General features: G+C 33.0%; 1 protein-coding gene across 1 annotated transcript; it reads right to left on the reverse strand.

Annotated features, from left to right (window-relative positions):
* Positions 1 to 637: 637 nt before the first annotated feature.
* LOC125063655 (large neutral amino acids transporter small subunit 1) lies at positions 638 to 23,335 on the reverse strand. The gene is made up of 13 exons (XM_047670217.1): positions 23,204 to 23,335; positions 17,384 to 17,621; positions 14,095 to 14,238; positions 12,426 to 12,528; positions 11,986 to 12,111; positions 9,224 to 9,317; positions 8,239 to 8,380; positions 7,604 to 7,734; positions 5,991 to 6,159; positions 4,819 to 4,912; positions 4,013 to 4,171; positions 2,911 to 2,966; positions 638 to 2,536 (listed from the first exon to the last, which is right to left on the reverse strand). Coding segments are annotated over exons 1-13 (1,461 nt in total). The 5' UTR covers positions 23,206 to 23,335; the 3' UTR covers positions 638 to 2,533.
* Positions 23,336 to 24,873: the final 1,538 nt, after the last annotated feature.

Genomic DNA, 24,873 nt, shown 5'->3' on the forward strand with positions numbered 1-24,873 from the left:
CTTAAAGCGTCTGTTAAGCAATATGGCCGACGGAAAGTGTCTGGGAGTATTGAGAATTTATTTCTAACTATACACTCGAAAACATATTATATAAAAATCAGCCATGAGAATTTACGTGAAGTAAGTAATGTTTTTGTGTACCTTGATTACCTGATACCTGGAAATTGGCCGTTTGACCAAGCTAGCAGGTAGGCATACGATCATAGTACATACTAACACTACCCAATCGTCCACATTTCATCCGTCAGAAAATACGTGACGTCTGGCGGCCCTGGGATCTTGCTCTAATAAGTTGAGTCGGATAATACTCATGTTGTACTTTACTAACTAATTGCAAAGCTTTTGCGAAAGCTTGTAGCTAAACTCGGTTTAATAAGATAAAATGTCGCTCGTTAAAAAAAAATCTCTTCATTTAATAATATATTTCTGTACCATTTCAAGCGCGCCGCAGACCGCCTAAAAAGTTGATTTTAGTCCATTCATATTTAAACATGAGCCAAATGTATGTAGTTCAAAAAACTTTCATATAGTTTCACATCTACTTTAAGTAATTATATTGACAATTTAGTACTCAGCCGTAGTTCTACAGCGAGCACAAACTTAAACCTAAGAGAAGTAATTAGACAAATAAAAAGTCTATAGTGAATAGGTACTTTATTATTGTCACATTGTGTCTGCGAGACAACCTTTGGCGCTAATCAGAAACAACGATATACAACATCACATGACAGTTATATAAAGCTTATTATATCGTCTACATCTAAACAACATTGGGTATGGTTTAGTTAACATGAGCAAAAATACACATCATGCGCTGTTATATAAATCTTAAAACTACACTGTATATAATTGAGTAACTAAAAATGAAGCATGTATTTATTAACAGTTAAAGAGTATTAATTAATTGCCTAATCTCATGTGGCGTAGGAGCTGATAGCTATGGGCAGGTTATACATGTTTGCAAAAAGAAATAAGTATAAAAATAACTAGCAGCGCTTTTCTTAATAGGCATGTAGGTGATCAGCCTTCTATGCCTGAGACGCGCCGTTTTTTTAGGCCAATACTGCTCATGCAAATTTAAAAAATGCTTTTTCATATTCCTTGATACTGATATCGAGTATGACATTTCGCATTACGGTCATTTGTTTTAAGTAAAAAGTAAAACACATTATGTATAGTTTTCTCTGGCCTACTTAAAGATACTCAATTATAGGTACCGTTATTAGAAAAAACTTATAATGATTCCGCGATCTTGGCAACTACAACGCTTTATAAGCCGAATATTTATAAAATAAAAACCTTAATTACTTTGGAATGTCATGTATGAGAGTAGCTATATGTATTTACAAAATAAACAAATATTGCAATTTTATTATAAAAGCAATAAAAACGATATTCCAAATAACTTTATTGGAATGTAAAATTAAACACAGCCATTTTGTTATAAATGATAAATAACCTTAGGAGGTACTTATTTGTCACTAAAATGTAGTCACAGACCTAAGTAAAAAAATTTATGATATCTGTATTATCTACTCGATTACTTTATAAAAGCTATAAATTTCTAGTAAAAATATTGTCCAACATTAGAAAGTAGAAAATGGAGAAAACAAGACTTATTTAATATATAATTATAATTGGCGCGCGAACGAACCATGTTTACGCGAATTTGCTAAATCCAGTTTTTTTTAACACAAATCATATTTTATAGGTTTTGTTTCGAAATTTCGTAGTGTCTTTTTTACATTCAGTTGAATTTCACATTAACTTAATTATTTAAACTATAATCGTCTTTTAAGCCAATCTTATTAGATTATTATATAATATAGACAAAGATACAACATTGAGGCTAAGATTCAGAGACATGTCTAAGCGCGAACGAATTGTCCGATGTGTCAAAGTCATGCGGCCATAGACAATAGATGAAACTATCATTCGCATTTGTGTGAATCCAAATCGCTACACACTTGTGATTGGTCATTACAGATTATGAAGAACTTCATAATTCTATTACAATTTCAGAACTGTAAATTCTGAATTAAGAGAAAATCTGAATATTATTATTATATAAATTATTACAAAAGCGTAAACAAAATATTCTTAAAAATTGCCGTGTATACATTTTTAATGAGAATTATCATCATTGCATACTTAAAGCTTTTTCCTTAATAATTTTCATGAACTCCAGCTTTATTGATCAGATTTATTTAAAAAAAATGGTTTCAAATCTAATTTAACTTATAGCTATGATATTCATTGACATGTTTATAAAAAATCAGATCTCTGTAACCTGAACTATATATAGTTCATTTCCAGATTGTCATGAGAATTTTTACCATCTCTTGGTAAATATATTTTTAGCCAATACAAATAAAGCGTTTCAACACTACTTATGGCTCTATGAATTTGAGGTTTTGATCCCATTTCTGTACCACTGGGATTTATCGTGTTTTATTAAAATAAGATAATATATCGTAGATGAAGAACACATAGCTTATTGTGGCTGTCAGTCCGATATGTAGGCTGTGGTTGATTACTGAAACAAAGGACAAGATTATTACTAATTTTAAAATAATACCGCTTTCACTAGATTCGACTCATTTATTTATCAAATTTCCCGTTATTTTGAATTTGAGTTTGAGTCTCAAAACGTGTTGACGGGTCATTCTTCAATTTATATAAGCGTCTTAGGGTCTGTTTCACAATGTATGGATAAAGTACCAAAAATAGCTATGCAACATAAATTATTTGGAAGATAAATTGTGCTATTTGTCATTCATCGGACTCCTAACTTATGATGGACTTTATGTGACGAAGAGCGCCATCTGACAGTCGTGAAACGCAACAATAGTGTTCTTAATATAATATCGAAATGTCAATATTAATTTGAATAAATTCGCGTAAACCAACCTTTGTTTTTGGTCGCACCGATAATGTTAACTTCTGTATTAAACGCGTTGCTGCATCTGAAATGATGAATTTCGTAATTATTTATTTATTTATTTACAATTAGTTACCGTATACAAAAACATACATGTAAAAAATAGGTTACATATGATATTAGGCATGTATGTATGTAGTATCAAAAACTAAAAGCTACGTCGATATCACGTACGAGTATATTTCAAATTACGGAACATGGAGTCTATTCATAATACTTTTATGCAAATTACTTGTTTTTTCAAATATTTTCCAATAAAATAACATTAAAAAGGAAGTTGTAAAAGCAAGATTGATTTAGATACGATTTTTCGCTTTCCGTTTATGTTCTTTATCTTGGCTTGCAAAATAACTTTTCAAAAATTGTTCTTTTCGGAAATTTATTGTTCACACAGACAAAGAAAAACAAAATTTATAACGAATATTTCATACAAACATTTTACAGAGATGTTAAAATCTAATACATTCTAAAACACACATTAAAAAAATAGTACTACTTTAATAGCCAGTATTATGTGGCTGACACATAGAGTAGATTTTTTGACATACAGGTGTCCTTACGTTCACTAAATTGCGCAAAAAAAAATCTCGATACAGTGGCGAAACTATACAATCTGGGGCCCGAGGCAAATTCTTTTCATGAGGCCATATCTGTAAAAAGTCGTCACGTTGTACTCAGTTTCATTTTAATATCTAAACTTCGAGAATTTCAGCGTAATCAATTACACGTTGTATATGTCCCACTAATAGCCATAGGCCTCTCTTAGGCGAGACGGAATGGTCTGTATTCCCCACGCTAGCCCAATGCGTATTGGAGACTTCACATTCATCCATAGAACGTAATATCTCTTGGGCAGGGGCCCTCTTGGGTCGGGGGCCCGTGGAATTTTGCCAGTCCTGCCACTATTGTTACGCCACTGCTTTGATGCGATACCGTGATTCAAGTCGAAACATGACACTAAATAAGCCTTCCAAATGTCAAAAACGTATTGGATCCTGACATACGTAATACGTACGTCATAATACGCACTAAGTCACGTTTATTATATTTATAATATTAGATTATTAATACCAGTAAGAGATCCGAGTCCAGTCAGCCTCGTCCTAGGCTCCAACAGAAGTAAATAAACCGGTACAGCTGTAAGTATCATGAGACAGCCGACGCCCGTTTCAGCTGGAGACGCTACAGCTGGAAATGCCACTACTAGGATTGTGCAGATTATGTAGAGGACTGAAAGTAAAACATATTAATAAATTATATAAATCATTATTAATCGTATAATATATTCTTCGGTTCATCAGCCTTTATCGGTTTATGGGTCTAAGACATGCCGATTTCCTCACGATGCTTTCCTTAACCCTACGAGCGACTGTTAAATGCGTAAATAGTTAGGTTAAGGGGTTCGTACCTACGACCTCAGGGATGAGGGTCGCACGCTGAAGCCACTAGGCGAACATTGCTTTTTTCATGTTATATATTTATTTTTATTACACGCTTTATATTAGCTTCACCTGTATGTATGTATGTATGTATGTAACCGACTTAAGTCCAAAAAGCTATAGCGCTCTGTGCCATATTTTTCGTCTATCGAGCAACCCACGCTTTTTCACATTAAAACCAGTATTTTTTGTTCATTACCGTTTTCAGCCTAAATTAGGAATTATTTTTCACTTTTTAGTTTGATGTGCTTTAAAAGCGTGTTTTATAGTTTTTTTTAACTATATTTATATACAAGAAATTACAGAATATAAAAGTATTACTTAATAACTAAAATATATTATTATAGCATAGTATAGTATTTTTTATTTATTATATTATCCTCACCAGAATCGGTAATATAGCTTTTAATGATTATAGTCACTTTCATAATTACTTACTAGGGAAGAAAAGGTTGACTTTGATGGGTCGTTCAAGATTTGGCTGTGTATACCGCAGAACCGGCAGACATAGCACGGCCGCACCGATGCTCAACTGAAAATAGTGAAATTTATGATAATGTGGTTAAATTTATATATTTTACAATTGCGGTGACTGAAGTGAAATTCAGTATTCTAGAACTTCAAGTTTAAATCTAGTTTAGCTCTTAGTAAAGTTTGAAAACAAACCGCTTTCTTTTCATAATTTTACACAATTTTTTTCTAAAAGGTGCCTGATTTTTGAAGTTATACTTCTATAGGCGCGTTATGAAATTAACAGAATGAAGTTGCCCACGGAAGATGCTACGGCATTGGACATAATTTAAAAACAACATTCGAATAATAATAGAATTTATGTTACACTTAATGTAAGAGAATAATAATAAATATTTATTTATTTAATTTTTCAAATGTAAACTGAACTTTATTGACTATAATGACTCCTTTTCCAGTCTTTGATTATTTAATTGTAATTAATTGTTTGCATGCAATCAAAAACTATTTTTAATAATGCCAATGAAGTATAACTTCTTACGCGCGTACATAAGTACACGCAGCCTTTTTTTTTGTAATTTAGTAAAAGAAAATTAGAAAAAGAAGTATTATTTATTATTTTAATATCATTCAAGATTTTTCATTAGGGGTCGTTCAAGTACATATTACATAAGCACGATAGGGACGGAGATATATTCTTAGATTTCTTATTTGGTGATCGAACACCGATTTGGTGAGTGAACAGTAATTATTTACTTTTTGACACGTATTACCCACACATTGTCTATGCTTGATTATTCGACGAGGATGCCTACAAAAAATTAATACATACTACTATTATTTCTGGGAACTTTGCTTACTTTTGCTGACAAGAGGAGGAGTGGGGGTGGGGGGGAAATTGCAGTAAATCTGCTAACGTAATATTTGAACGGCCCCTTAGCTCCCTCCCCCCTGGTACTATGGTACCGTACGAGGCAAATGAAAAATGTTCGTGGTATGGTAGAATTTCGGGACCATACCAATCGTAATTATTACGAATCGTAACACTTGTAAATTATAATTGAAAACGTTTTAGCCGAATACACGCTAAACCTTCTTGGTTCAAACTTTATCTTATAAGAAATAATGAAAAAACTTACCCATGTAGCAAATCCAACATAGTTAATAAGAGCCTGTATGTCTGATACAGTTAAGTAGAGAAGCGACAAAAGCGCCACGGCTAATACAGCAGGCACAGGTGTTGCACGTGAAGACACCATCGTTAACATCGCAGGCATCTGGCCTTGCGCTGCGCCCGCGTAGAATAATCTATACAAAATTAAATCAAACATGCAGAGACAGAGAATCTAGGATATGGATTATACGTTAAGTGGAGCGTTCAAGTGTTACGTAACGAATTTTGGCAGGGGGGGGGGGTGTCCCTTTGTAAAACGTTACGATGCGGGGCGGGGATTGAATTACGCGTTATAGTTACGGGTCAATAATCTCCAAAAATTTCGTGACGTCATACTTGAACGCTTCCTTAAACACTATGCCAGGGTGCTCGAACTGCAAATTACAAAAAGATATTTTGTTTGTCATAGTTATTACGAAATATTATGACGTTCAATAAACTAATTTTTTCTACGTTTTTTGCAACTACCGCCGAACGCACATATAAAATTATACCGACGGTCAACTTAGCCTTTAATGTACAAAATTTAAATAAAATATGATAATTTCTTTTTTGTTAATTTATTTGGAAAAGTATTAAAAAATAGATTCTTTAAAGCTAGATAATAAAGCTAGAGTTATATTAACAAATCCTTATAAAGACGATCCTAAGAAAACTGATTCTTTACTGTCTTTCTTATTGTGTCTAAACTAAAAAATATATACTATTGCCATACGTTCTATGATATATTAGTTTTTATATAAATTGATATTAATTTTATCGAAATACGATAACGCAAGACTCGATAGTCGGTGTAGCTTGAAAATGTCATTGTTAGAATGGTGACCGTGAATGTTCACTGCCACGAACAAAAAAATGTTAATATAAAATACACCAAACAATCGATAAAAACCAAACCGATTAAATGTTATATAAAAAACATTGCAAGGAATTTTAAGAGACTATATTTCTATATATTTGTACTACCTATAAAATATATTAGTGCCTGTACAAAACTAATAACCCTTCGCCTATTTTTCATTTAACTCTACCCACCATCTATAGTTAATAATTTATTTATTATTTATTTTATTTATTAACACTTCGTTGCATTAACATAATAAGACTTGAACATAATTAAATGAAAAGCGGCGGCCTTATCGCTTTCGAGCGATCTCTTCCAGGCAACCACTAATAATGTTAAAAGCTAACAATCAATATTAGAATTTAACATACAATTTAATTTCTACTAATAACTTAGAAATGAAGGGCCTCATAGCCTAGCGGTCTTATTAAGTGGCAGCTATGTGAGGGGTACCGGGTTCGATTCCCATTTCGAGGGCAAGTTTTAATTTAATTTAAATTTGTTCTCGGCCTTTGGGAGGGTTGTGCGGTACCGGGCGAGTGCTTAAACCGTACATGGAGGGCACGGACGAATTTCTATGAGTGAGTATGCTACCTAAGAAAGGTGACTGTGAAGGTTTAGAACGTAGCAATACGTTCTAGGCCGAGGATGGCAAATTACAAGTGCAAATTAAAAAAGCCGGTTAATGCACAAACAGTGCCAGAGCCATAAAAAAAAACTTAGAAATGACATACCTTGAAGACGTAAGTAATACTCCGTTGACAGCGCCAAAGGTAGAAGCAGCTACGAACAAAGGTATGCATAGTGCAAATGCACCGAACAATCGCTCAGCGAATGTTACTGCCACCGCAGCGGAACCGAGGACCTTGAAGTTTACAAAATTATTATGGAAATGTTATTGTAAATGATTTTACATCCGAGGACGGATTTTTCTTTAGAATAGATACATTACCGTTAAATTATAAATTTATAATAATTACTATATTATTATAAAAAAAATGAAAATGGCGAGTAAATAGTGCCAGCATTTGTCTAAAATTTGTTTTTATTTTCTATTAATCAATTTTAGATTATTATTATTATTACTATGTAGGTTAAGAGTTTGTGTGTTAGAAATAAATATATGTATCATTATTATGTTATACTAAGCGATTTATTTCAAGATTAGAGAGGATATATATTTGTTGTGTCTCTGTAGATTATTAATTTTCGCAACAAAATGCCTCCAAATTATATAACAGCACTAATCACACAAAAGCTGTAGCCAAATGATATCTCTCCCTCACTTTTTCATACACCTGTTTGACATGTAACATAGTAGTTTATTTTTTAATTAAATCCTAAAACTTAAATTAGCAGCAAAACCTACCTCAGTAGGAGATAGTGTGGTGTAAAAGGCCACATTAGTGAGTGTATAGACGATGGTCACAAGAGTACAGGAAATAGCGATGGCACGAGGTAAGTTCCGGACCGGGTCCTTAAGTTCTTCAATTATGAAATTTAAGTAGTTCCTGAAAATATTAAGAGCTTAGCGTACGATAAACTGTCGTGGAGTACACACTTGACCAATAAATAGATTATGAATGTTAATAGAAAAAAAAATGGTTTATATATTTTAGTTCATTTTAGAAATGGTATTTACAGTGGCGTAACTATACCATCTGGTGCACGTGGCAAATCGTTTTGATGGGGCCCTATCAGTAAAAATCGTCACGTTGTACTCAGTTTAATTTGAATAAACTTCGAGATTTTCAGCATACTCAATTACCCGTTGTATATGTCCCACTAATAGCCATAGGCCTCCTCTCTTAGGCGAGAGGGAATGGTCTGTAGTCCCCACGCTAGCCCAATACGTATTGGAGACTTCACATTCATCCATAGAACATAATATCTCTTGGGCAGGGGCCCTCTTTGGTCGGGGGCCCGTGGCATTTTGCCAGCCCTGCCGCCCTACGCCACTGGGCATTTAAGACTATAGCGATTTGCTTTATCTAAGTTGGGTTTCTAAAGTAGGAGACTCATACTTGCTAAGTATTGTTGCGGAATCATAGGCTTAGAGTAAAGTTATAGTAGCTACCATTATATAAACACGGCTTAAACAATGCGTAAAATCAAATAGTTAACGAATGCATTACTAGAATAGATTTTTGTAAGGACGGCTACAGAGCGTGGATTTTATGGTACTCCATACTTTTACATAGTCTACTGACTATGTAAACTTATCACTACACTTACACTTTGAGGGTACCTACAGTTGGCCTATATGTGACCCATTGTAAAAATTATTATAAATATTATGGATTATATAAAATTAAATGAAATTGTTTCTTTATTAAATTGACGTGATAACTTACCATCCGTTATAAGCGAAGAGACCAGAATAGAATGATAACGCAATGGAAGTGACGTCATCAGTTGTACCTTCAAATGTGAAATGCTCTACGTGCCCTGTGAATTTAAAAAGACAAGTATTGAATAGTGCTTTTGTGATACATTTGGATGCGTATTTGTGTAGTTTATTCTAAAAGGGCCCTCGGAGCTCGGATGATAAAAATTAAATAATGATCTTTGGTTTGGGCGTAAGAATGAGATACCTACAAATAATCAAAGGCGACGTTGAAATCTGCGTTTGACCTATAGCACTGTCGGCCAGATTATAACCTCTAATAGACAATAGGTTCGAGAGGCCATGATTAAAGTTAAACTATTTATAACCGACTTCATAAATGTTAGACCTAAAATTTGTCGGATCGTTCTCACTATGTATTTGCGTGTTGTTCCCACGAGAATATAAGTGCGTGCTCCTATTTCACCATGCCTCCTGCTGATAGAGTACAAATCTTTGTGTTTAATTTATTATTATTAATTATTAAGATGTCATGTGGAACATGGTGTAATGGTTGCAGCTCCTTACAAACATTGTGTAAAACAAAAAACTTATCGATTAAAAAGAGCGGCGTAGAGTTTATTGCCAGTTCTTCTCTTCCGTTCTACGCCCTTGATTTGAGAACTGGCAGTAAATGTAAAATTTTCATTTAATGTATATTTCTATTTTGACATTCATAAGTGTACATGGTACCTATATGAATAAATAATAAATAATAATAAAAAATGAATAAAATAAAAACTTTATTCATGACAGAAATATGGGTATGACAAAATTCATGTATCGCTTGTCCCCAGACTTGGGTAACTAGAGTACAATTACACGATGCATGTTTAAAACAATGTTTTTAAGAAAAAGTAGTGTTACATCTAATCAAACAAAAGTCGTATAAGACCTTAAGTATGCGTAAATGCATGAGTATGTAAATGGATGTGTGTACACACACACTCTGTTTATGAGAGTGTGGGTGAGAGTTATGTCTGTGTTAATTTTAGTTATATCTCATGTGTATGTTGTATCTAAGTATATATGAGTGTTATTCCCCCACAACAGTCTATTTTAGATTCATATAAATAAATTGCAGGTCCCAGTGGGGTCCATACACTTGCAGTAAGGTATCGGAAAGCGTTGGCGAACGGACGGACTCCAAAGAGGACTTATTAGATGATTACTCAGATCCGGTGATCTCCAGTTACATTAAATTATGAGAAATGCCATACAATAACTTCGCTAACTCGATAAAGGAATGCCAAAATTATAGAATAATTTGGGATATATTCGAATAAATTATCTAATTAAATAAACTATATATATACTTATATTAGACTTACTTATAACTCTACTAAACTAAAAAAACCGGAAAGAATAACAATTTTTTATATATTATTATATATATTGGGAAATTTATTTTGTACTAGGCAGAAGCATTCTATCTCCATTTAATTAGATGGTGTCAGGCGCAGATGATATCACTCAGCTTTCAATGGAGCCGATAAATCAATTTAAAACTCCATTTGCCTTAGAATCGAGTCTATAACCATGGAGTTAATTTCATTTAAAAGGGATTTATTTTACATCCAGAAATATACAGAACATTAATTTATCCTTATGTAAAGTTCATATTAAAAAAACCTGGCGTTGCATTCAAGACTTTCTCAGTGTTATAAACACGTGTTTTTTTTCATTTCAATTTCAAAAGGATCCCGACTGATTTGGCAACCAATTACTTTAATAAAGCACGCATTTTTAGTTTTTGTTGGGAGTTCGAATCTTATTCGTAGAACTCGATGCACGTTACAAGAAACCAGTTTGTAACCACATCTGTTTCCTTGATGATGGGTCTGTAACTTCCAAAGCGATACCGACAGCCATCCGGTCCTTGGTCCCTAATTTTTGATCCAGTTCCGGAGGCTTGCGACACGGATATTGGGATAAGTACACCGAAATTGCATACAACAGGCAACAGCGTCTTATCGCTGTCGCTATTGGAAACTGCAGAGTACTACTCTTCTTTCCTATAAAGAAAACTAGGATCCAGGTTTCTTTACAGGAAAGTATATGAACAGTTTTGGTCGCGGTCTTAAGCGTGCTGGATTCCGTACGATGTTTTTCACCGTATTAAGAAGTATTGTTTATAGAAAAATACACAGCGGGAGTTCGAAGGAGCCATGCCAGAGTTGAAAATACTCCTTATACATTTTTTATATCTGAATATATATAAATTACGCGTCACGTTGTTTGTCCGCTATGGACTCCTAAACTACATAACCGATTTCAATCAAATTTGCACACCGTGTGCAGTTTGATCTAACTTAATAGATAGGATAGCTTACATCTTATACCCACAATATTATTAATTAATTAATAGTCACAATTCTAACAGATGGTGCTGTGTTGAAAGTACCATCGTTTCACATAAGCTACAATTAAATATCTTAACCACCAAAAAAGCATGGTTGTCCCCATGACTGGTGTTCTCCTACCGTTACCCTTGAATAGTTTACTACTATGACATATAACAAAAACCTTAGCCACAGCAACGCTTGGCGGAGTCCGCTAGTATATTATATATTTTATCAAGACTTAGGAAAACCTGTCGAGCGGAAACTTTTCCGTTTAACCGTTAAAAGTGCTATGAGGAATATTTACACTAGGTATATTCCTTTTAAACAAAATATCTAAAATAGAATCAAGTGTTAAAACTTAGTGAAAAAATTAAGTCACTCATACCTGTGCACAGTTGGTACATTCCAGCAGCGATGATGATGAAGAGCGCCAAGAGCTTTGCGTACGTGAACCAGTCCTGCACCCTCGTTGCCGCACGTACAGACCAACAGTTTATAAATGTCAATAGCACTGAAATTTACAAAAAATGTTAGGTCAATTGAGATTTATAAATAAAAATATAAGCTAGCCAGTCGAAAGTCTAGTAACGGTAAAAATATACAAAAAGCCTAACTATACAAAAACTATATTTTAGAAAAACTTCAAAGCGTTACAAATTTCTTTCGCATTCATAAGAGTCAGTTCTTAAGTATGAGATTTTCCTTAACAAAAGCCAAAACTAAATTGCGGCTTCAATTTTATATTGTAATAATTGTATTTAACCTGTAAATTTAATTTAATTTGAGGACTAAATATTATGGATGTATAATAGGAAACGAACTCACATATGCAGCAAGCAGCCAGTAATCTAGTGGCCTCGTCGGGTGGTTGACATTCTGGGAATATCGGCTTCAGGACGTACACACTGAATGTCAGCGCCACGATCGCCTAACAACGGAACATTATATAAAACGTTTTGTACCTCAAAATAACAAATGACTGCAGCATGCACGTTTGAACTTTAGACTTTATGAATGACAGTTTCTCTTACAGTCTCTTTTGAAGTCGTATTTTGTCTCTAATATAAATTAATATTATAACAATTTTAATACTGTATATTTGTTTGTTATTTTTTGTTACATGAATCAAATTAATTATATAAAAAAATAACCTATTTAGTACAAGCAACAAAATAAAAACATATAAGTAGATAAAGTAGTAAGTAGCTTTCAGATCCATTTTCCTATGAGCACGATTTAAAGAGATTTACGAAGTTCAATAAAGTTCAAAGAACAAATCCGGTCAATCCTCGGATTTACACTAACAGGAATTGAATGTCTACACGTAAATAAATTGTTATTGATTTGACATTAAATGCAATTGCTTTAGAAATATCTATGCGTGGTATAGCAGTTAATAAAAATCTGTAGCCTCCAGTAGTCTATGTCAAACATATTTCTACAAATATATTTCACTCTAAAATATTATGTTCCACATTTAAAAGCTTATTTTAAAGCAATCCGATTCACGAAGCGCAAGAGCATGCATTTAGAACTAATTAGTATGTTTCAAAAGACCTACGTATAAGTTTAAAAATCCTATTTGCTCTATCTAGCAATATTTTTAATTATATAGGCAAAAGCTTATATGGCAAATTTTATATTATCTGATTGAAAAGAATTATAAATATGTATTTTGTCTAATAAAATATTATTATACTTTGTATTGTAACCCACAAAGGAGGTGGGCGATGAAAGACGTTACTAGAAACGAGGTCAAGATATTGATCGCTTTACTGTCACCCTTATTGCTATACAAATAAAGATCAATACAACCTCATTCCGAAAATTTGGGCTATTTTTGGAACTTCTGTAAGATCAACTAAAAAGATAATCCGCTTAAGTAAGGAAACGTACTATTTGAATCTTTTTTACTCAAAAACCACCGCAGATATTTTTATTAATATAAGTGAACACTGAACACCAACGTTTTGTTGGCAAATAAAAAAAAAACGTAAAAAGTATTAAATATTTTTAAAATAGAGAGAATCTCTCGTGGCATAAATCAGACATAGTTAGGTTCGCTGCTCAAATCAAAGAAGCAACTTTTAATTCTGAATGTCTTTATAACAGCAAACAAGAATGGTTTTTTATTATCTTCTTATTTCTTAAAAAAATATCAATGGCGCTACAACCTTTTTAGGTCTTTGCCTAAGATTTCTGTATCTATTTCATGATCATTTGTTAATCTAATAGGCAAGTAGGTGATCACTGATCAGCCTTCTGTGCGTGACGCACGCCCTCGATTTTTTGGGTCTAAGGCAAGCCGTTCACGATGTTTTCCTTCACCGTTCGAGCTAATATGAAACGCGCACATAGACAGAAAGCCCATTGGTGCACAGCCGGGGATCGAACCTACGACCTCAGGGATGAGAGTCGCACGCTGAAGTCAACACTGTGCTAGTTCTTAAACCTAGTGTTTCTTAAACCTAGCTCAATATTACAATTAAATTACCTGTGAACAAGGTCTCACAATCATACATTCGATCCACAACCGAATAAAGGCAGCGAAGGGCCCAAATGTCTCCATGATGTAGGCATAATCCGCACCGCTCTGCCGAATCATAGTACCCAACTCAGCATAGCAGTAGGCACCAACCTGTTAAAGAAAGTTAGTTTTTATTAGACTAAAAACATTCTGACATTGGAGAACCTTGGTTTACTGTATATTTCTAGGTTCTAGGTTCTAAGTTGAGTTACTTATATCTGTCAACTAGCTTAATTAGCCGTTCAAGTAACAGCCTAGCCTATGAACTAAACGGCGCCGTTTAACTAGCAGCCTGAAAGATGTTCAGCCAGTTGATCAAACAGCTAGGCAAATGACTTGGATCGATGACATTTCATTACATGTCTAGCCTGTTAATTTAAATTTAAAAAAAAAATAAGAAAAATAATCTATCTGCCACTCTCAAACTCGATACGAAACTCTTCAAACTGTCAATATGGCGTCGGCAAACCACAAGTTTGATGGTGTTTTCCAAAGTTTCATGAAAAACAACAAGAACAATAGAAGAGTGCAGTGACAATAATAAAAGAAATATCTTTTCATCTACAGTTATCATCACAACAAAAACTTCTATTTAAAATAGCGACGTTTCTTTATTACATTGTGTTGGCTTAAGCAATCCGCTTAAAATATAGTACTTGATTTCCCCCGAGACTTGTTAAGAGGTATTTATCAAATAATATTAACTGTCGACCCGTAGGTATTTTCTTAAGAAAGCCACTAGAGAATAACAGAATAGCACTTAACATAGATCGTCCGAATAAATGAGTAACTTGAGAAAGCCAATTTTACTGTCAATTATAGTTTTTGGTTATTATTTTCAAAATAACATTTGACTAGAAACATGTAAAAGTTTTCCTAATTGTATAATTAGTGTATAGGCATGACTTTGCCTTAATTTTATGTATTTAGATGGATTTGAAAAACGGAATAATATTTTGCAACAATTAATTCGTTGTCGTTCTTTCTAGAACATATATCGATAGAATTGAGCTTAGTCCACGAAGACATTACACTACATTATTACTTGTCTGTATTTGTAATAAATAATACTCTGGATTATCTAAAGATCGTCGTTTCTATTGAACCAAGTCTTCTAGGTCAAAATTATAATATTCGCGAATAACTTTACTTTCCAATCTACGCAGATGATAATGACCTACTTTTGTGTCGTAACTATTACGTTAATTATTAACACGATCTAGTTTCGGCAATTGTGTTTTAAATACCCTTTTTATTCGGTTATTAAATGTCTGAAAGCGTTAGATAATATTAGTTGTACTAGTTATGTACAATTTTAGAAGAATGTTAATTTTTCTAATGAAAGTTAACTCTACATACAGCATACTGTAAACATGAACATGTAAAAGTAGATACTAGTCGCGAGAATTTTCATCAGTAAGTGTGTTATTTTGCATATTAACATCATCAAACAACACATTATAATTCAATTGCCCACTACACTATTTACAATGAAATCCTGAACCGTGATGATAGGATATCTATTTATAAGTGAAGTGAAATGCTATGTTATGTCTGATACAGTAAAGTTTTTTTATTAAATGCTTTGACATCTTAGCACCCTGTGTCCTTTGCAATGTGCAATTTAAAATCATATTTAAATTCCATAAGTAATGTTAAAAACAATTTTTACGTTTAATGTACATGTACATATATCTAATATATAAAATTCTCGTGTCACAGTTTTCGTTGCCATACTCCTCCGAAACGGCTTGACCGATTTTGATGAATTTTTTTGTGCTTATCCGGTATCTATGAGAATCGGCCAACATCTATTTTTCATCCCCCTTAATGTTAGGGGTAGTCCACCCCTACATTTACGGTTTTTTTTGACAAAATTTTTAATTTCTATTTTTTTTATGATACAACATTAAAAAATACATACAACCCCTAACTTTCACCCCTCTACGATCAACCCCGATTTTTTTATTATAAATGATATACATGGCAAAACGACGTTTGCCCGGTCAACTAGTATGTATATAACATATTGGATTTTGACATACGGAAGACATAGTTAGCGCTATGGCTCGGCTCTGAATCTTATCCTAAGTTGCACACAACCTCTAGTTACTTAAATGTCTAATAATAAACCCTAATTTGTTAAATTTTGTCGAGAGGAGCAAGAAGCAATATGTAATGTCATCCTAATTTGTCAATCCTGTTATGTGAGTTAAATATTTTGATAGTTTAAAAACTTGAATAACCAGATATTGAATCTAACATGAACAAGGTCAACTTGTAGAGACCTTGGTCCACTTATCAAACTCATCACCTAACTTGACAATCGATTGTATATAGTTTTGACAGTAAATTGCCAATGGAAATAGTGATAGCAAAGAAATACCGTAATTAAAATATTATGATATCAAAGTAGTCGAAACCTTATATTATTTGAGTATTAATGCTACATCCTACTAAGTTGGGGATTACGTCTAGATAAACCATACATACCAATAGATATTTTACATAAGATAGATAATTGATATAATTCTGAATTTAGAGCAGTGCACTGAATAGGTTTTCTTGCATAAGGCCGGGAAAGTCGTTTTCTCTACAAATCGTTTTTTGGAGACAGTTGGCACAAAAATAATATTGCGATTAATTTAAAATTAGAATATATATTAATAATTAAAAATTAATAAATAGAAAATTAAAAACAAATTCGGTCAAAAGGTAAGATAAAAAGTTCAGTCAGTCGTGTGGCAGTGTACCTTTAACGCTGGCAGCATTTCCACTACGTTACTATAGCGTTACTTATTCGTTGAGCGAGGAAAGCTCTGGTGTCACCGGTACTATCTATCAGGCGCCAACTTAAATCTTTAATAATTTTATTATTATATATTTAATTTGCGCATGTGCACTTGAACCCCACGGCCCAAAAGTCTCTAAAAATTGAAGTTAGAAAAAATACTCCTATATTTGAGCCGTTTACTATTTGCCGCCTGTAATATATATTAAGTTTTGAGGTTTAATGACGTGACGAAGTGTTGTCACGCATTTTCGTAGAACAATTGCTGTAATTTAGTAGAAGTTGAATTGGCTCTACTGCGCAAAAGTTTAAGAAATCGTAAATTAATATGTAATAAACATCATGAATTTTATTTAAGGTGTACGATTCCAAATGTGCATTGTTCGTACCTAGTGATATTTGCCCACTGAACATTGTTTATAAACCTTCAATTAAATAGATCAACTAGTAATACATTATACATACCATACTGAAAACTCCTGATGTTATCCAAACTAGAAGACTAGCATTGACACTTCCCGTATACTTCAAAACACCAGTGGGTGACACAAAAATGCCACTGCCGATAATCGAACCCACGATAACCGTGATTCCGTTCAGCAGTGACATCTTCGCCTCCAATCCACCTTTATCATCTTCAGCCTCTGATTTAAGAGCATCTGTATCACACTCATCTTCACAACTATTTGAACTTTTTGGTGACCTGTAACAAAGAAAATGTATGCTGATAAGTTTGTTATGTGATTAAGTTAAATATTTCGATGTTTTGATGTCTATGGACTTTATGCAAATTGGGTCGTTTTCTTTCGTCAATTAACAATACATCATGCTCTACACCGACAATATTTGAGTATAATTTAGGTTTAACAAAAAATTATTTAAATTAAAAAAAACAAGCATAAAAACTTAAAATGCTTTGTTAGCTAAATAAATTTTTCAAGTAGAACATACAACAGTGCAAAATTAAATTTTAATTTAATCATTTAAACGAACTATCTCACATGTTTGTAATTAGTGACAGATTGTAGTTACAAAAATAATAGCTCGTAAATATAAAACAGTCATATTTGCGAATCTTACCGTTTTTAATCGTTAATTCGATTGTCTTTATTCAACAACGCCTATTAAATTACTTTTGTTATTCAGTGATGGGAAATAAGTTCTGCTCCGAGATTTAATTCATGAATTCATTAGAAGAGCCTTTTATCTCTAATTTAAAAGGTTTTTCAGTTTACCAACGACAATTACGTATATAAGAAAAAACACCTGCGTTTGAATTAAGAGTAGATATAGTTTGTAGCAGAATGCTACGAAACAGCTACGAATGCATAAGTTTTGATATTACAAATCCTGTCAAACGTTTAAAGATTAACACATATTTTAATTTTCGGGGTTTGTTAACATATTTATTTTTATGAATATATTTCAAGTTTGTTAAACCCCCACCAAAAACACCTATTATTATTAAGTGCTTAAAACCACTCATAAAAGCGGTTTTGTTTGTTCCGTATAGCTATTGTATGACCAATAAAGGTCTGTGAGTTTTATAATGGGGTTATTCCCAGTCTTGTTTAGCTCAAAGGAATTCAAAGGGGCCTTTATAAAAGAAATGGGGTCATACAAGGACGCGCGCTCGAATCACTTTTGCGTGGATGACAATTTAATGTTTTAATTCGCTTCAAAAATAATGCTAAGCAGAAATATAGAGTATTTCTTCATAATTTTTAATATGACATATTATTGTTATCTACTTGTATGAGTATCCGAAAGATATATATATTATATATATATCAACTAATGGAATCACATTGTAGTATTTCAATCAAAGTATAAATACGTATCAATGAGTATCAGATTTGGCCGCAGCCACGTCAATTGGCCATCAGTCGGGTATCGCATGTCAGGGGTTCAATGATAAGACCTTGTTCTGTTCCGTAACAATGATAGTGCAGCGAACTCGATTTGCAAACTGAAAGTACTACTGAACTTTCGAATTATCTGTAGAATTTCAATTGGAAACGTTGAACGTGTAATAAAAAGTATTTTAATTTTTTTATAGGAATTATAAAAAATATTCAAAGGTCAAGTACATTTGACGAATTTAAATTGGAACTTTGGAAGCTGACTTTGATAGCGCTTAAAAATTTTGCACAAATAAATCTCAAACATAAGACTAACGGTAACTTAAAGTAACTTATGGAGACAATGGTGATGTGAAAAATGGTTTATAATAAAAATATTTTTGTTTCTAAAGTTTTCCAATAGCTAAGCGCTTAAAAGCCTCCCCCTTCACTCACTTCCGAGACAATAGATCGGAAGCGATGACGCAACATATAATTTGTAAGAGTACGGCCTAGTTTCAAGAGATCGATCGTGACAAGGTTACGGCAATTACTCTCAGTCTAGACTAGATATAAGTAATATTTACGATAAAATATCACAAGACTACTCTGCAACAACGGTATAATTCTAAAATCACCAATAGAGCCTAATAAAAAAGATGTACACATTTTTGTGTTAAACATTAAAAGTACCACACTGTGATATGTATCACATACAAATACCTCAGGTCGGATATCAACACGTGAATAAGAAAACCTTAACTGCATTCATACCACTACACATATTACTTTATATATAAAGAAAAGTCTTGTTATGTAACTTAGCCACATTTTATGTAGTAAGAGAAACTTAACTTAGTAAGAAACGACTTCTGAGCGCCAAAAACTCTAATCAACATTTTCGCCGGAAAATAAAAAGAAATTTCAAAGCTATCGCTTATATTAGTGCAATCTGTGAAATTCCGCTGAAACACGAAGGGTTTTGTAGCATATACTATATCATGATTTTAGCGTAAACACCGATTGAACATTTTGTTTCATGGTTTGCCAATATGATACATAGCCTCTAAGAAGCTTGGAGTGCTCAGCTAGGCGAGACAGTACACTTCACTCCGGGCCACTGCTTGCAACTCTATTAAGCGCAAATTCCCACATGAAGTACTGTTCTTATCTCTGGGCGGGAGCTCCCAAGTACCAGCTCCTTCCGCTTGACCGTATTCAACGAAAAGCGAATCGAATTCTGAATCTTCTACCGCATTTACCATGGAAAATATTCAGAGGAGTTGTTCGTAGTAATACCTTCAGCTGAGTTTTTCATCGGACGTCAAGGCAGAATACAAAATACCATCCGTATCACCTCGACGTTTGTCGTTCCACAACTGAGCGTTACGTAAGGCAGTTTTTTTCGCGCACCACCACTATGTGTAACCAGCTGCCCTCTGAAGTATTTCCGAAGTCCGAACCAATCCGACTTAGGGTCCTTCAAGAAAAGAGCGTACCAATCCTTAAAAGGCCGGCGAGCTATCTGGCAATGTGTGTCCATGGGCGGTATCACTTAACATCAGATGAGCCTCTTGCCCGTTTGCCTCATGTTACATGTTACATAATAATGAACTTAAAAAGCTTGGTGCTGCAGTGTAGTTTTAATGCTGGCAGCATTTTCTCGCTGCATTGCGATATTTATTCGTTAACTTTTTTATTTGTAGGTTTACCTGTTTTGAGGTAATTCACTTAGATGCTTGACTGTGCAACGACCAAATTTGATTGTATAGACACTAATGGTGAGCAATTTTGTGACATGGTTCAGGTCAAACTATCATTATTATCTATTTGCTTATCATTATTGCGCTGTTGCTGGCCTATCGATAATAATATTTACATTACAAACTTTGATTGTTGATCTAAATAATTACTATGTATTAAAATATTCACAATTAATTTATAGCTGTTGTACTTCACTATATTCGCATACATTAGTTGTGAAGAATATTAATATTTTCTGTATTTATAGCATTACTAGCTGACCCGACAAACGTTTTGCCGTGTATATTATTTCTAGGATTTTTTTTTGGTTCAATAAAAATAACTATCTGCTATAATAAAAAATAGGGGTTAATTGTAGAGGGGAGGAAATTAAGGGTTGTATATATTTTTTAATGACACATAATAAAAATAACAATTTAAAAAAAATATCCAAAAAATAAAAATAAAAAATTTGGGGTGAACAACCTTTATCACTTAAGGGTTTGAAAGATAGATAGTAGCCGATTCTCAGACTTACTGAATATGCATAAAAAAATTCATAAGAATCGGTGGAGCCGTTGGAGGAGTATGGGAACGAACATTATGACATGAGAATTTTATAAATATAGAGATGAAGACTATGTTGTATAATAATAAAACGATTGAAACTAAGTAATATAGGTTTAAAATATATATTTTTATTATAGAATCGAGAATTAAGATACCTACTTGTCTAAATAATATACATACTTTAATTTAATTACTAAGTGTTTATAATACGTAACGATTTAGGTATTAAAATTACCAGATTTAATTTATCAAAAAAACCTCTCAATTTGAACCATGTTAATTAGAAATATGTTAATATGAAATCATAGTAAAATATATTTATATTTGGCATGTTATAGATCTAATTACATGACCCAACCTAGCCACAACCTTACATAAAACATTGCAATACGTCAATCTTAAATTGAAAACTATTACTATTTTGAATGATGCAATGATCTAGCGCCACTACGTCAGTACGTCTGAATGCAAGCGGGGTCTGTAATGTGAGTGGAGGTGATTAATAATACAAAATACAAAGTTCTAAGGCACTTGTGGTTGTGTGATCATCAAAAGACGATTCGGAAAATATTCCGCACAAGCGATTTTGTGACAGATTTTTTTTTTACAGTCGTGTTATGATCTCCAAACATCATAACTAGTATTAATATGATGGCGCATGAAAAAAAAATTCAATTTATTAACAAAAAATATTAATACATACTAACCTAACCTAACCGAACAATATTAATAATAGGCATTTTGGACTTTGGCTGGATTTTGGCTCCGCGCTGCGGGAAATGCAGCCCCTTCGCGGGGCTGCTCTTCCTCCGCGCCTACGATTTTTTATATGGCAGACAAGACAAGCAAAAATAATGCTTTTTAATGTCTAATCAAGATTATTTACTATTATATACTCGTAAGCTTTACGCAGATAAGGAAGTTTTAGATTGATATACACAAAATACGTTGCGACTTATAGAAACACAAAAGTTAGTGCATAAACAAATTATTTGTATCAAGATTAGTTTTAGATTTACACTCTGTGGGATCAAAGGCATTTCGGCACGTGTTTAGGCTTGGGGTCAAAAGGGGTGGGAAAACGGGAGAAACCGAGGGTAGACAGCACGATCGATACCATGTGGGTACGATTAAGAGGTTACTTTTAACCAAATCGATGTATTTTAAGTTTAATTAGTTATAATTATCATAGTAGATTTATCTATCAATCTAATTTCATAATGAAAGCTAGTAAATACGTAATTTGAATTGAGTTCGGATCTCATATCCGAACTCTAAGCTTACTAAATTAATAATAGTTATATATGTTAGATACTATAATTCATAATGCATTTTAACTTTAAGTTCAATCCTCAGGTAATTATGATATATTTATAGGTATTGGAAAATAATATAAATATATTACTGCTAAAAAAAACTAATATATTATTAATTTTAACTTAAATTTATACCGAGATAAATAAAGCCAAATAGCCTATTTAAACTAAAAATCTTTGATGTAAAAAAATATTAATTCTCTCCAGGAACAGAACTTAACATAAGTGAATAATTAAGCACGTTTACGCTTTAGTTTCAAGTTGTAACGCCTTTTTAGATGTCACAAGCATGCTACGAGTTATGGAGCTACGGTTTCTGATGTAATATGCGTAATCTTTCATCACGCCATGATCATAACGCTATGAAAACCAGATGATAAGGTAAATATGTAATTGTAAATTGTGATATACTCTGTATGTTTAAAAATGCCCAACATGCTGGGATTACAGATTCATAGGTACATTGTTTATAGCGTTTAATTATTTTCGTATGATAAAGTTTTTATTTACAAAACCTATAAAGTTTTTCTATAGATGTTCGGTTTTTTAGGAATATACATAAATCATTTTTATAAGGATTTTAAAAAAGAAAAATAAAGCTTGTCCGCTACTTAATTCTTTCCGTTTGCAGTTTTACTTATCGAAAAATTCAAAGGACGTTAACTAATTATTTAAATTTAAAAAAAAATTGTAAATTGACATAAACTTATATTATAATTTTAAATTAGTTACATTTTATTACAATAATAAAAACGTAATATGCATTGAATAGAAGAAATTGCAATTTAACTAAATAAACCAAAAATTATACTTACATTATTTATTTAAATTAAACTGGCAAACTGTACACTGCACTGATTTTCCCGCCTTTTTCCAAGTAGAGCGACTTAGTCCGCCAAGACAGAACGCGAGACTGCCGTGCGCCAGTATAGACTATAGAGAGAGGAAACGTCAACTTGTGTGAGAGTAATAGAGATATACGTAGGTATTGAGCGAGGTTTATACGGGGGTAAATGGGGTGGTATACGTCAGACGTGGGCGGTATTAAAATGTCATAGGGCGAAGTAACTAAAAATCAACAGAAAATTGTGCATTTCTATTTATAATTTAAAAAAAAGCTATACATCCTAGTCTGCCACTAAATAAAACATATTTAAAATATTTTCGAAATTTTAACATGTTCTACTCGAAAACTTATTCCAACTCTCCTAAAATGAAATTACTAAAACGTAACGCCTCGCGTCATCCGAAGCTAAGTAACACATTACATTTCGATCAGTAGGTACATTCATCCTCCATCGCCAAGCTTAGCAAACCTAGGTAGGTACTTTTGCCTAAATTTTATGAGTAACTAAAGTTTTATTTATGGTCTCCTCACTGGAGACAATAGAGACTAAAGAGAGAAGACTGAAAACGAGTTATTTATAACCTATAAATAAACGTTATCTATTTTTCTTTCTTCCACCTTTTCCAAAGTACAAGTGTGATAAGTAAAATAAATACTACGATTCTTAAATTAAACAATAATTACTTTAATAATGTATTTAATGTAACTGGTGTGTAAAAAAAATCAATTTCAACACCGAGCAGTATCTACGATATACTGAAACACAAATATTGCACATTTCTACACATACAAAATATAGTCGTTAAGTAAGAGCTAACGGTTACTTTAGACGTTTAGGTACTACAGCGTTAAATTTAAAAAAAATTACATACCGATCGGATGCCAAAATAGATATTTTTCCATACAGTCAGTGTTTAAACGGTTGTGTCTCATTATGTTTGCCCTCCGTTTAATTTTGTTGTTGTTTACTTGTCCATTGCCAACATCATTTGTTTGACCAATCACAATCGAAAGCAACAATTCGGCTTGTATCGCTTCCTTTACATCAAAAGCTTTTTTACGAAACAATAAAGTATTTTTTTTTTAATTATTATTAAACTATATTATATATTATACTATAATTCATATTTTATAAAAAAAAGTCAAATTCGTTTACTTATTCATATAAGTACCACAATGTACACTTATGAACGTCAAAAAAGAAATATGTACATACCTACATATTAAATGCTTCTAATTTTACATTTACTGCCAGTTCTCAAATTACCAGAAGAACTGGCAATAAACTCTCCGCCACTCTTTTTAATCGCCTAGTTTTTTTGTTTTACATAATGTTTGTAAGGAGTTGCAACCATTACACCATGTTTTACATGACCTCTTAAGTAATGAATAATAATAAAATAAATTAAAAACAAAGATTTGTCCTCTTTCAGCAGGAGGCATGGTGAAATAGGAGCACGCACTTACATTCTTGCTGAAACTAACATCACCGCATACACGAAATCAAGGCCGACCAGTCACCACAAGTAGCACCCGTTCACGAGTACGACGCATGGACAGCCACCGGCCCTATCGCCATATTTTAGGGAGAGAGACAACCCGACGCATGGACGCCGCCACAAGCAACGCTGCTAACAA

Source organism: Pieris napi, chromosome 3, assembly GCF_905475465.1.
Source record: "Pieris napi chromosome 3, ilPieNapi1.2, whole genome shotgun sequence".
Classification (NCBI taxonomy): Eukaryota; Metazoa; Arthropoda; class Insecta; order Lepidoptera; family Pieridae; genus Pieris; species Pieris napi.

Bases quoted from the DNA above. Each gene is read 5' to 3' on its own strand.
- LOC125063655 (XM_047670217.1), bottom strand. The intron at 14,239-17,383 runs GTATGTATAATG...TTTCTTTAACAG, and splicing joins CATCAGGAGTTTTCAGTATG to GTTGGTGCCTACTGCTATGC. The intron at 9,318-11,985 runs GTATGAGTGACT...TTAAATTCACAG, and splicing joins AATGTACCAACTGTGCACAG to GGCACGTAGAGCATTTCACA.